Raw genomic sequence first — 13,948 nt, 5'->3', positions numbered from 1 at the left:
CATGTAATGGTCCACACAAGTGCTACGCTACATAAACCGACCAATTCCTCTAACAGACTGCTCATATTTTCTTCATGTCATACTGCACCTTTTGGGCATGCTAAAATTGAGCTGTCTGGCTCAGTGGATGACCTATTTAGCATGACAGAGGCGAATTTACTTGAACCTCCTTGAGATATTTTCCTCTCCATTGATTTTTGGGTCCAGCATGGCACCTTCTTGGCAACGTGCATGTCTTGACGTCTCGGGGGTGTTCTCAAGGATATGTCAGAGCTACGCGTATTAGTCGAGGATTTGGAAATGCTTTAAAATACTAGAATATCATTAAGTGAATGTGTTTACTACTGCATGCATGAGCAAAACAATGTCCATGACAACCGAAAAAATGAGCTCATCCTAAATGTAATTAAATTGGATTATTTTCCCCGTGAAAGTCATGAAGGAAATAAGACAGCGTCTAATTGATTATTCAGCTGTGGCTGCCAATTGTTGTGTCTTCCACGACATGCCACAGTAAACCAGCTCTGTAAATGGACAGGCTGGTGGGAGATAATACCAACTCACAAACGCACACAAACACAAGCCTGTCCTGGAGAGGGATTGTTAACGTGTAAGAAAATAACACAGAAGCTATCTAGAGAGGAAAGCGTTACGGTTACATTATATACTGTGCCACTCAAGTTGTATTCAAGTTGTCTTCTAAACAAGGAGAAAGAGTTTAACGTAGTTATATTTCTGGATGGATGGATAAACGGACGGATTTTGTTACATTTTATTTTAATTAAATTTTTTTATTTTTAATACTATTTTCTACATTGAAAAAAAGAGCTTATATCAACGAATCTGACACACTAGCTTGCATTTTGGGAAAAAATCCTTCATTTATCAATGACTAAGTTTTAGCCAAATAATATGCATGGTTTTGTACACTGGTAATTCACCAACATGTGTAATATTTTTAAATCTGTATACATTTTCTTTGATATAAAACTGGTCTAACCTTTCATGTAAGAAATGACATGAAAAAAAAGTGTTTCTCGTTTAGCTGTATATGAAGGGCCTTTTCCAAACATAAGGTCATGTATGTGCACAGTTTGCTAAATTTAGGGGCGCTTACCCACTTACACATCTTTCCCCACTATCCCTTACTGTCCTTGACCCATTCTCCACTTATCCAGGTTTAAAATAGACGCCACTATGAGTCACGCTCGACCCCCTAAAAGGATCTTAAGCGACTTCAAACGGTCCATCTTGTGCATGAAATCTTCCTTGTCACCTTCCCTCAGTCCAGTGACAAATGGCAACGCTTCCATTGGCTCCTCAATGTAATGAGGCTATCACATCCGTGTTTGGCTTAGCCGCGAGGGCGGGTGTGAGGGCTGATGATGTTACAGTAACTGGACTCTAAATTGACTGCCTCAATGACTACATTGAGCGATTATTCACAGTCCTGTCAAACACTGGAAGGGAAGGGAAGGGAAGGGAAGGGAAGGGAAGGGAAGGGAAGGGAAGGGAAGGGAAGGGAAGGGAAGGGAAGGGAAGGGAAGGGAAGGGAAGGGAAGGGAAGGGAAGGGAAGGGAAGGGAAGGGAAGGGGTACAAGAGAAAAATCATCTCCATGAAATGCTCATAAGCCAAATATCCTCCTCTGATTTCCACATCCATCTCTCAGAATCTTTCATGCTAAATCAAATATGCATTAATTATACATCTTATCCTTAAATACACCAAATGCAGCCTCCTCACCATGCGCTAATGCTACCGCTATGACTTTTTAAAGAGCGCTGGGCCTCAGAACGGTTCGGCACTCCAGTGATGTTGTGGGAGCATTGCAAAAGGTTCAGAAATGGGCTGTTTTCTGAAAAACTGACAGTCAAGCCCTCGAGGGGAAATGCTTTCTTGTTCCTGGCTTGAGTGACGGACAGCTGAAGTTAATGTCCTGCACACAGATCAACATGCCTGACATATTATGTGTTTCTGTAATACAGAGTTGGACATTTATACTGACAGATCATACACTGCAAGCTTACCAGGCAGAGTGGCCAACAATGACGCAGCATATTTTCTTTATAGAAGAAAAACAGTTTTACTATAGCCATCTAGGTACCACTTCTAACACTTTATATTAACAGTGAGTGCTGAAAGATGAAAGCTTTATCAATGGATCCTCGTGTCAGGACTGGTAGTATTCAGAGCTGGAGTTTTATTGAAGCATTAGTCACCATAGTTCTGCATTCATTCATGCTTGGAAGAATCTGTACGAAGAAATACATGCAAAAATTACATGTTTTGCTAAATCTAAATTGGCATATTAGGGTTCTTAAAAAGTTACCCAAAGTGCTCATTTTTTAAAAACCCACAAATGATTACTCTTCATTCAAGGGAGACAGTTTCCATGTTGCAGCTAATATTCACCCCATGTGATGGCAAGAAGGGACAAATTGGCATCTCGGTGAGCTAATCGTGCTGAGAGCCTTTGGTGGCAGATGGTTTGGCAAACCTACAGAGGCTAAGACACGGCATCATGCTGCGTGAAAGCACTCACAGCAATATTTCATTAGTGTTCAAGAGTCTTATCTTTACGTGAACGCACAAAGGAGTGAACTCTGGCCAGGGTTGTGTACAGCACAGCCGGGACATCACAAGACACTAGCAGTGGTTGTGGCAGTAAACTACAGAGGTGGCAGAACAGCAAAGAAAAAAAGAACCACCTTAACCTTAACAATTAAACCTTGGCAACTAACTCGCCCAGCACTGTTTGTGCTATGGAGATGAATGATCCCTAAAATTCAGGATGACTTAAGTATTAGTACTTTGATACTTAGTAGACAATACAAAAAAATACAAAAAATAATGCACTGTTTATATATTTTGCATCTTTCTTCGGTTGTTTTTTTATAATTCTTAACTACTTTACTTATTTTTAATGGCATTTTTAATGGTATCAAAATTGCTATGAAGAAACATGAAACTTTGTGGTTTGTTGAGGAGAGGTGTGCTGTCATAAGACTAACAATACAAATTTATTTTCAAAGGTTTGGGGTTGGTAGATTTTTTAAATGCTTTTGAAAGATTTCTCTTATGCTTACCAAGACTGTGCTTGTTTGATCAAAAATAGAAACCATAATAATATGAAGTATTAACAATCTTTATTTTAATATATTTTAAAACAATGTATTCCTATGACGGCAATGCTGAATTTTCAGCATCATATTACTCCAGTCTTCAGCGTCACATGATCTTTCAGAAATCATTCTCAAATGCTGATTTGATAGTAATAAGAAATGCAATGTTAAAAACAGTTGTGCTGCTTAATATGCAAGTGGAAAATCATGATATATATGTATATTTTTTTTTAGAATTGACAGATTATTTCAAACAGAAATTGCATTTATTTCACTAAGAAATTCTTTAACATTATAAAATACTTAACATAATAAAATGTCAATGACTCTTTTGGTCAATGTAGTGCATTCTTGCTGAATAAAAGTATTCATTTACTTGAAAAAATATCTTACAGACCCCAAACTGTATATATGCGTTTTTATTATAAATGAAAATGGTAATGGTACGGACTCATTTTTAACAATTGTTCTGTCTTTTTTCAGCCAAGAACACCACACATACGACTATGTTTAAAAATTGCCATCTCATTGAGCAAACACCTCCTGCTTCCACAACAGAGTGTTCAGACTGTTTCAAACAGGGCCAATTCTTCACAAATGAAAAGGCTTATTTTCCTAATGTGTATTCCAGGAACTGTCATTCAAATTTTGCATTTCTTAAATCAATAAGACCTCAAAGATTTGACAGCTCATTCGGGCCTTAATGAAAATAAATATAAAAACATGTCTCCTCATGCGTTTCATGGGTTATCCGCCCCCTTGCTTGAAACAGGAGACACAATAAGGACCCACAATGATCTTTGATTTTCCCCAGTATTCGATCACTTTCAAAATGTCAAAATAGGCAGATAGATACTGTGTCCGTTTATTTTCGAACTATACAAAAGCTAGCACAAAATGAGTCACACACACAAAAAAAAAAGTCACAGCATCTCGAAAAATAAAAATAGACCAGAAGTTCTCTGCTCGCTTATGCAGTCTGCTTTAAATATACATAAACACTTTCATGTTTAGCCTGTGACACAACATTTTAGCATGACCTAAAAAAAGCTGTCAACCCCCATGCACTTTTTCCCAAAATCTGTAATTCTCACCTTGTCTCCAACATTTCACAATTTTTCCCCCCTTCTGTACACAGTAACTGCCCTCAGACTAATCCCTTAAGATACTCAAAAACTCTCTCGCTTGCTCTGAGACTCTCTTCCTCTCACTTTGCAACACTCTTTCACTGTTTGTCAAGTCACCAAAGCTCTCTTCCTAATCCCCTGCCACAGCATCTGAGTGGCATTACGCTTATATCACGCCTGGAGGAAAACACACCAAAGATAACGGACCAATTCCAATTCCACACATATTTCTTGAGGTTTCGTACATGACAAACTTTGGCATGACAATCATAAACCCAGACCACCATGATAGACTTTTCCTGATTTTTTTATTTTTTATATGGTTGGTTCTTCACTCTACAACCCAAGATCTCATAATCCCCTACAAGAGACCCTCAGATTTTGCCTTCAGCTTCAGTCTTGAAGGAAAAGGTCCTTGAGAAATTGCAAATCAATTTCCCCTCTATTATATCAAGAGCTCTTTCATAGCTGTTAACATAAAGCTATAGATAATAAAAAATGACTTTTATGCTCTAACATGAGAAAGAAAAGACATCTTGGATTACAGCCCCTTCCTTCCAATCTTTCCTTTGGGAACCCTGCATGTATTTGGTCCACATTTAATATCTTTACATGGAGTTAGGCTTGATAAAAGCAGCCTGACACGAGTTATTTTGTTAAGGAACAAGCATGATTCCTCTAATTTAACTGCATTTGTAAAGCCATCTGGGTAAAAGACCTTGATGGGAAAGTGTTGTCAGAGATCATGTGAGAATATAGTCCTTTTCTCCGGCACTTCTGTACAGTCAGTTGTGCGCTACAAGCTTGAGTGCGCAAATGACTTCAGACATAAGCCGGCCACACGCTTCGGGGTGCTTCATTTTAATTTAATTACATGCACACACACACAAACACAAAAAAAAAAAATGCAGCAGAACAAAAATGATGTGAAGGGGCGGATCCAAATTTATTTTCCTTTCAATCAGCTGCAATAGAGACCATGAACCAGCAGATGATGACCAAAAAAAAAAAATCCAGTGCTAAATGCCTGAGATACTCTAAAGTCAGGGTGGTCCCCTTTAAAAAGAAAATCACAACCAAACCATCTGAAATAAACAAGAATACGTTAAACAAATTATTTATACATGTTTGACAGTTGACTGAAATATCAGTAAATGTACATAAATTGTAAAAATGTACAAAATTCAAGAATGTTGCTTTGTCCAAAACTAAGAAACAGAGTGAAATGTGTGCATGTGTGAGGTTAACTCAACAAATGGCCCGCAGCTGCTGAGGGAGGGTCCGGCAGCTCAGAGGTGTCATGCTGGAGATTACAGCAGCTGCCAAAAGCCATGTGATGCTGTTTTTACACCTGTGCTGGCACGGTACCAGTCTGCAATGGTGTGAGTTTAAGAAAACAAAGCCAGTACTGTTTGTTTTCGCATATAATAAACAAATGCAAACTGTATTTGTTGATTTGATGAAACATAATTACCAGTGTAATATCAGTGTATGGATTATACCATTTTCTGTAATTACATTTTAATCATTTAGCAGACGCTTTTATCCAAAGCGACTTACAAATGAGGAAATGCATCATGCTATTTCTATAATATTGGCCCAGCTGCCTAAAATTAAACTGTCTGCAGGGTCGCACTGTTCTCTGAAAGTAGAGTGTAAATTTTCAGAGACTCTGCAAAACTGACACATCCTCCAGCGAGGCAGTGATGAGAAAATAGCATTTATTGATCAGGCTCATCTATCACTGAGAGCTGGGGAATGCTGAGTCGCTCAATGACGGGAGACGAAGAGAAGTTGTGTTGTCGGTGAAGCGCAGCAAACTTCATTTCAGGGGTTAATAGGACGGGAGCTGTTCTGGGGTCTGTTATTTTAGAAAAATAGCATTAATGATTGTAAGGATTAAGATACTGCATGACACATCCATACAAATCTGAGTGAAAACTAAGGCTAAGCAATATCGAAAATCTATGATATATTTGCTGTGATTCTGCTGACAATATTTTTTTTATGTGGCCATTAAGTTTCCTAAAGACTATGCCATTACTTTATATAAAGTAACTTTTTTAACAACTTTTAAACAGTAGTGTGTATTACATTTTCAGCTGCAAGAATTTTTATTTACAAATATTTCCCCAGAAAAAATATTTTTAATTAGATTTTTTATTTTACTGTATTTTTCTTCTTGATTAAACATTTTGAATCTGCTTGGTTGAAATGTTGGATCCTCTGATTGAAAGCAGTCATCCTTTGAAGCCATTAAACATTTAATTTAATCAAAAACCCTGACTGGCAACCATTTAAAAAGAAACAGATATTAATCTAGCTTTAAACGGGAAAAGACATCAAAAGGCAGTTTTCATCAGATACACAAGCACAAAGAAGCAGAAACGTCTCAACTCTCCCAGACAGGACTTCTCAGTATTCTCATGTCTCACACACTGCTACAGATCACACACAGTGCTAGGGTGATCAAATGGATCCCTTTTGCTATTTAGTAGAGCTTATTATTCAAGGTCTTCTTGGAACAACTGCTTGGTGGACAAATTAAACAATCCCACACTTGACCTCCATTCTACATGAGTGAGCAGATGACTCAGGATTTAACTGCTCAACTCAAGAACCATCTCTACATGCCAGTTCCTCTAAACATCACTCAGATAAACAGGGTACAGAGCTCCTCCCCGCTCCCCGCAGCAGACAGAGACAGCCTGGCGTTTCTCCCCACTCAGTGCATGGCGTTCGGCCAGTTCCCCAGCCCTCATACCCACTCCAGTTCTCCCTGATCTGAATGGACAAACACGTTTGATTGACGGCACTGCTGACAAGCCAACATCCCTGATAGACTATAATTTCAAGAGTGAGGAGGAGGATGCTAACTCTGCACTGAGGTAAACCCCATGAGTGCAGGACACATATATCTGTCAGCTGTCTTTGCCAGTTGTCTTAAAGATGACTCTGCAGAATCAAGTCTGCATACTCTGTTCATGTATCATCACCATCCTCAATACGGTCTTCATGCTCTGCATTAACAATACACTCATAATCAATAACACAGTGCCAATGAATTTCCAGGACCTAACTAAAGGATGTAAAGCACATCTTTGTGTTTGAAAACCTACTCGTACTAGCTGCTCAACAGCAATTACAGACCACCAACCAAAACAGAAGTGATCAACCATGGCAAGGTATAATTAGCTTTATACACTATGGACAGAGAGAAAGGTGGTGTGCACTAAACGACTATCATTGAAACAGTTTACTGCATCTACAGCGGCCTATGAAATTACAATACAATGCAAATGTGCAAATGTGAGTTATTCACTGAATCATAAAGATATTAAATTGACAGAACTGACATTTTATCATTATTATTAAAAATGAAACACCAGCAATTATTTTACACTAAGATAGTTTACAGTAAGATTGTTTAATATGTTTGAAAGTAATTTATTATGCTAACCAAGGCTGCCTTGGTGCAAAAATACAGTTAAAACAGTAATATTTTGAAATATTACAATTTAAAGCAGCATTCCGTAACTTTTTGGGGTTAAAAATGAAGTACATAACCAGCCAGTGTTCAAAACTATCTGGTTGCCTTGGCTCGATTCAAAACGGTAAGCTTGTAATAATGTTTTTTACTCCAGTGGTACTGGTGGATTTCCGTGGGAAATTCAAGCATGTCTTTGCGTCATTACGTCACATCTGTACACATAAAGAAGGTGTCTCAGCTAATATGAGTGTGAGGATGTTGGAAGTGGAGATTTATAGCCTTTTCTCACAGCACTTGATATAATTAAACTTTTCAATTTGATGGCGGATCCAGAAAGGTGGACAACTGGAGATTCACCCATTGTAAAATGCAAAAGACTTCGTTTGGACTTCGGAGTGGCTACAGAAAAAAAGAGACTGCAACCGAGCCTATGCGAAAACAAGGATAAATATCGGAAGGGAATTAAATGTAGTCACGCAATGCTGATGTTGTTAACATTAACAATTTGAGAACAAAGTATAATTTGCAAGGTTTGACGTGATATAAGCGATCGTTGGATTTAATCAGCGCAATTTACTGCAATGCTTTTTTTCCCTTAACTGGTCAGAACAAAAATGGATGTTACTAACTTGTTCAGATGTTCAAAATTCTTATGTTGGTCATACTTCCCAAAAGTGGAATCTGTGATTCCGAATGACAGTATCCACACCGTCGCGTGTGACTGACAGCCGCACATTCTCCTCAAAACATTGGATTCATCCGCGCTGTGCTGTGCCGAGGCACAACCCACATAAAGTTAATAATTCTGCGAATAACTGCAATAGCAGATTTCGAACAGAGATGGCGACAAAGAGGATAAATTACAGCAGCTTTAAAAGAACTATATAAATGTCATTTATTTCTGTGATCTCAAAGCTGAATTTTCAGCAGTCGTTACTGTCTAAAAGGGGTCATATAATGGTACATGCACTTTTACAAGTTGATTGTACTGAAATGTGTGTTGGCAATGACTGTACACAACACAACCATCATAAAATGATAAAAATCCATCCAGTGTTTTTTTTTTAATCTCCTTATATGTTTTCCAATCTCTCAAATCAAGCCGTTCGACCTAGTGACGTCACACGGTCGGACGCCCCTCCCACGATTGTTGATTGACAGCAGCGTTTCAACACAGACCCGCCCTCGCTCGTGAGCGAGCTGTCAATCATAGCCCGCGCGTCATTGTTGATACGCTGGAGCACTGTCTATGAGCAGAATGCCGTCAAAGCGATTGTGGTGTTCGGTTCTTGGGTGTAATAAGGAACACAGCAGTCATGTTGATGTTCCTAAATCCGAACCGCTGAAGACGCAGTGGCTGAGTTTTGTTTTCGAAGGGAATATTCCCCACGATCAACGTCAATGCTTTCATGTTTGCGCGAATCATTTCACACACCAGACTGCTTTACAAACGAGGGTCAGTATAAAGCTGGTTATGCTAAGAAGCTGCTCCTGAAAAAAGGATTGGTTCCAACTATTCGTGTTCCTGCTGCACCTCTAGAAGAAGAAGTGAGTGTAACGTTTTATTAACCTTTATATTAATCTTTGCAAATCGCTTGCTGCACGCTTCACGATGAATGCGGCTGTTTAGGGTACATTACGGCATGTTTTCTATGTACGACGTTCTCAATATAATTAATAATCCCACGTTTATAATGAACAACGCGTTATGGTTATTGTGTTATTATTAAAAACGGTGTACGCACAGAACAGAGGGGAGGGGTGAGCAAAGCTCATTATCATTTAAAGACACATGCACTGAAACGGCGTGCTGAAAACAGAGCTGTTTTTGACCAGGTAAAATGAGTGTTTTCTTACAATACTAATGAGAATTTTTAATTAAAGTATATTACAAACTTTTAATTTAGACCCTAAAGAATCATATTAGCTTGAACAAAAATGGCATTATATGACCCCTTTAAGTGTCACATGATCATTCATTCATAATATGCTGATTTGATACTTGAAACCAGTTGTGCTGCTTAATATTTTTGTGGAAACCATGATACTTTTTTTTTTAAAGAACATCATTTATTAAATAAAAAAAAACACATTGTAATATTATAAATGTCTTTACTGTCACTTTTGATCATAGTAATGCATCCTTGCTGAATAAAAGTAATTTATTTCAAAAGAAAATACAATAAAACTTATTGACCCCAACTTCTGTAGAGCAAGTCTGGATATCTGATGACTTGCTACTGAGTGCCTCAATAATGCAACTAACCTCTCACACTTTTCATCCACAAAAGCATTAATTGCATGCTTCATCTCAGTACCTTATAAATAAGACCTTTACTCCCAGAGACAGCCAATAAAATTAGAGCTGGCCAGGTCAAGAAAGTGCTAACAGTCTGAGGTCTGAGGTTACATGCCATTTGAGGATAATACTACAGTATACAGCCAGTAAGTTAAATCAGAGTGTTTAAATGTAAACGTTGGCTGTTAACTAGATTAATTGGCCTCGTAGCAACCGTCTCACATACCCCAGAGAATCACATGAAAGGAGGCATTTTCCTTTGAACAGTCCTAGACATGCAAGCCGCAAGACAGGAAGTCCAATTTTCCTCTAGAGACAGAATGGTGATGCATCTCTCAACTACATACGCTGGTCCTGGTCTCTGTTTCCAGGGTTCAGTCACCTCCTTTTAAAACTAGCTTGCAAGTAACAGTCTTAAAATCTTCCCACAGGAAGAGATTTCTTGATCCACCTATTAGCAGTCTGGATGAGCAGGGTGACGTAAACTGAGAAGTAAGCTGCTTTTGCATCACTTGTGTGAAAGACAAAATTAGAGGGAGGGAGACGGGGAAAGGAAGGGGACAGGATACTCAGATGAATCGATAAATATCACTTGTGTCCTTGGCGAATGACCAAAAAGAGCAATGTAATACAGAGGAAGATACACTAGAAGATGCCCTCTTCATCTCTGCTCCTCTGAAGCCTAACCTACCCCCACCCTCATACAACTCACTAGGGAAAAAAGTAAATGCTTTTGATATGCACAATTGTAGGTAGGATTTGTCTTTAAACTATAACCTTGTTGCCATTATTTGACTGGGATGCATGCACAATCACAACCGCTGACATTTCTGGGACACAGATATTCAAGTAAATGATGCACCTTTGTGGAAGCAAGTGTTTATGCCACCAGCAGTTCCACAATGCTTCCCCTATAATAGTGTGGGTCCGAGAAGCTACTTAACAGAACACACACAAAATGAATAATAGATTAGTTTTAGCTATTTTGCCAAAACAATTCATCTGGGAACATTTCTTCTGAGGACAATTATTGGTTCATATACCTACACATTTGCAAAAAAATTCCACCATAATACCATATTAATGGTCACTTAAGTCATAAACAAAGAGGAAACTTTTAAAGCTTCAGTTCTCATTGCCATATCCATTTAACTACATTGAAAGATCTTACAAAATCAAATCATCATTGTCTGTTAGATTTGAAGTTACTATGTTAGTGTACACCTAAAAGTTAAAGGTAGGGTAGGCAATTTTGGAAAGGCTAGCAATAGCAAGCTCGGTTTGAAAGCATGAGTTCCCACCCTCCCTTCAGAGCGTCTCCAAAGCCACGTCTCCCTCAAAACACATGAACGAAAACAGCTGAGTCTGCAAAGTGGCAAGAGACGAGAGAAGGCGTTAAATTACCTCATGTCTCAAAGCACATAACAATACAAAGATAATGAACATAAACAACTTACAGATTCATTTTGGCATTGATAGTGTTGACATAGAATCGCATAAATCCCAGTCTGGGTTGCCATCTTGTAATTACGGTTTGACATGCCGTGAACGCAGCATAAGCTTGTTGTTTTGGTTCAGGAGGAACTGTAAAAGGCGGCTGCAGTTTTTTTGTGGCGCTTGGTGACTGTCTGTCCACAACTCTGCATATAATGGAAAGCACTGATGACATGTGATGTCTGCGCAAGCAGGGTGCGCGGAGGTATGGAAAAACATGTTGACAGGCAGGTAGGACATCCTATCATTGCATTCGGACCGAATGCAATGATTGGACAAACATTTTTTGGTCCTGAGACGTCCTCAGAAGATACTGTATATGTACATTTAATATTTATTATTGATTGCTATCAGGATGTGAAGAGAGTTCCAACAATTGCCTATACCTTACCATTAACAATTATTGTTAAGCAGACACAGACATTTAAAATGTTTAGTCTCTTCTAGGAAAACAGATAATACTGATTACTCACTACTGGTAACTAAAAACAGGCCTACTGTGAGTTATGAGGTTTATATCGATAGTACATGCTTTTGCTGAAGCCATCATCCTGCATTAAATCAACTTTTTTTTTTCAATAATCATGCTCAACAATGGAATTTCTGGTAAAAAAAAGAAAAAAACTACATTGCCCATGATTCTGCAAAGAAATTAGCAAATCACACCAAAAGAACTCTTTAAGGCCCATCCACTCCCATTAAGCATTGTGATATAGACATAATATGCAATCAGTACTATGCCTATTATGCTTCAAATCAAAAAGTTTGTAATGTTGTGATTCACCTCATAGTTGGTCCATGGCTCATAAGTCTTAAACAAGGACATCCCTCTAGGAAAAAATTATGTCTTAAAAATCCCTATGGGAAAAATACTTCCAGAACCAAGACCGTTGAAAAAGTAGGCGGGCTGGGCTAAACAAAATGGGAGGAGCCCTTTGGCATGTCCTGCCCCTACTTCCTGTTTCCACAGGAAATATGTCAACACTAGTCAAGCAATATCATGGGGTATTTAAACATATCAATGGGCTGGAAAAAAAAAAAACTATTTTGAATTCACTGGGCTATAGCCATAGTTTCATAGCTGCTACAGTTATTGTCAATTAATTTGGGAACATAAAAATAGACGTCCAAATTAGTTTCTTCACTGTTCAAAGATCTCACGATTAATTTATTGCGGGTTTTAAAGTAAAAAAAAAAAAAAAAAAGAGCCATTTTAGCCATCACGCAACTTCCTGTGTACCTGTGCCAGGTGTGTGTGTTTACCTGCGGTAAGGCGGAGTTGAGCTGTCTCTGAAGCACGTCTCTCTCGTGAAGAACATCCTGGAGTTTGGTCTGCGACTGGATGAGGGTCTCCTGTGTCTCCCGTAAAGACTCCAGCAGCTTATCTCTCTCATCTAACATATTCACCATCAGCTGTTCAAAATTAGCCTCGGCATCCGTGCCGTTCTGAGAGCCTCTCTGGGAACTCACCGAGTCTCCTTCATTTATGGTCGGCATCACTTCGCACATCATATTGCTCGGTGTACTATGAAGTCTAAGTCAAATTAGAAATTGCTTGGAATTTTTTTTTTTTTTTTTTTTTTCAGGATTGAGGTGCACTATTAATATTTAGTGCCATTTAAATGCACATTAATATCCATGTATTTTAAAATGCATCCTCTAATTTTACTAATTGCATCCCTGTCTGGATTCTTCACACACCTTGACCTCTCTGGTCCATGACTGTCGGCCTTTTCCGCTCTGACATTATCCACCTAGTTTGACTTGGAACTCAATGCATTTCGATGCACGCTCATCACAGCGCTCGCCACATGCATATTCCGATTTCAGCTGCTTGAACCTCGGCGCCCTTCGCTTTAACATCCACCAGTTGCCATTAACCTTTCAGAAAACGTTGAAATTCGCGTCTGCCGCATCCTTCAGATCCCTCTGCCACCATCATCATCATCATCATCTCCCTTCACGGCGAGCCGAGCGAAGCGCTCCTCCCTCTACGAGCTCATTCCCGCTTGCAACAAAGCTATTCCGCTATCTCCACAAACATTCGCGCATGGTTTAAAATATGAATGCACCGACGCTTTGGTGGATGTAAAGGTTAAACGTCTCCCACGTCGTCGGCGAAAATCATATCCACTCGGCGTGGCTCTGTAAAGCTCGTGCAAACAGCGTAAAATCGGAGTTCCTCACATCAGCACCACGCGACTACATGACTGTCAAGCACGAGACGCCAGTGTGAGAAATGTTGTCACGCGCAGCGCCCTCTGGCGGTAGGCAGGTGCATAAATGACAGACCTATCACGAAGTGTTAAAATAATATAAAATAAAATAAACTAAAAGGGATTTTTTTTTTGTCATGCATCTTTTGTAGCAAATCACATATTTATAATATTGTTCTTAAATGTTATACAGTATTTT

At 38.9% G+C, this 13,948-nt stretch overlaps 1 protein-coding gene across 13 annotated transcripts in view; it reads right to left on the bottom strand.

The window, feature by feature from the left end:
* The window catches only part of ppfia4 (PTPRF interacting protein alpha 4), a 94,811-nt gene extending 81,082 nt beyond the window's left edge, over positions 1-13,729 (bottom strand). For 9 of the 13 annotated variants that reach the window (XM_084395038.1, XM_084395041.1, XM_084395033.1 and 6 more), the window contains exon 1: positions 12,797-13,147. In XM_084395038.1, coding sequence (XP_084251164.1) covers positions 12,797-13,045 — 249 coding nt within the window. In that variant the 5' untranslated portion in view covers positions 13,046-13,147. Of the gene's footprint in view, positions 1-12,796 lie in introns of all 13 variants that reach the window. The other 4 variants (XM_084395045.1, XM_084395039.1, XM_084395044.1 and 1 more) reach the window with 2 other exon arrangements.
* Positions 13,730-13,948: the final 219 nt, after the last annotated feature.

Source organism: Rutilus rutilus (assembly GCF_951802725.1).
Source record: "Rutilus rutilus genome assembly, chromosome: 22".
NCBI lineage: Eukaryota > Metazoa > Chordata > Actinopteri > Cypriniformes > Leuciscidae > Rutilus > Rutilus rutilus.
This window is presented reverse-complemented; position numbering and strand designations above follow the sequence as displayed.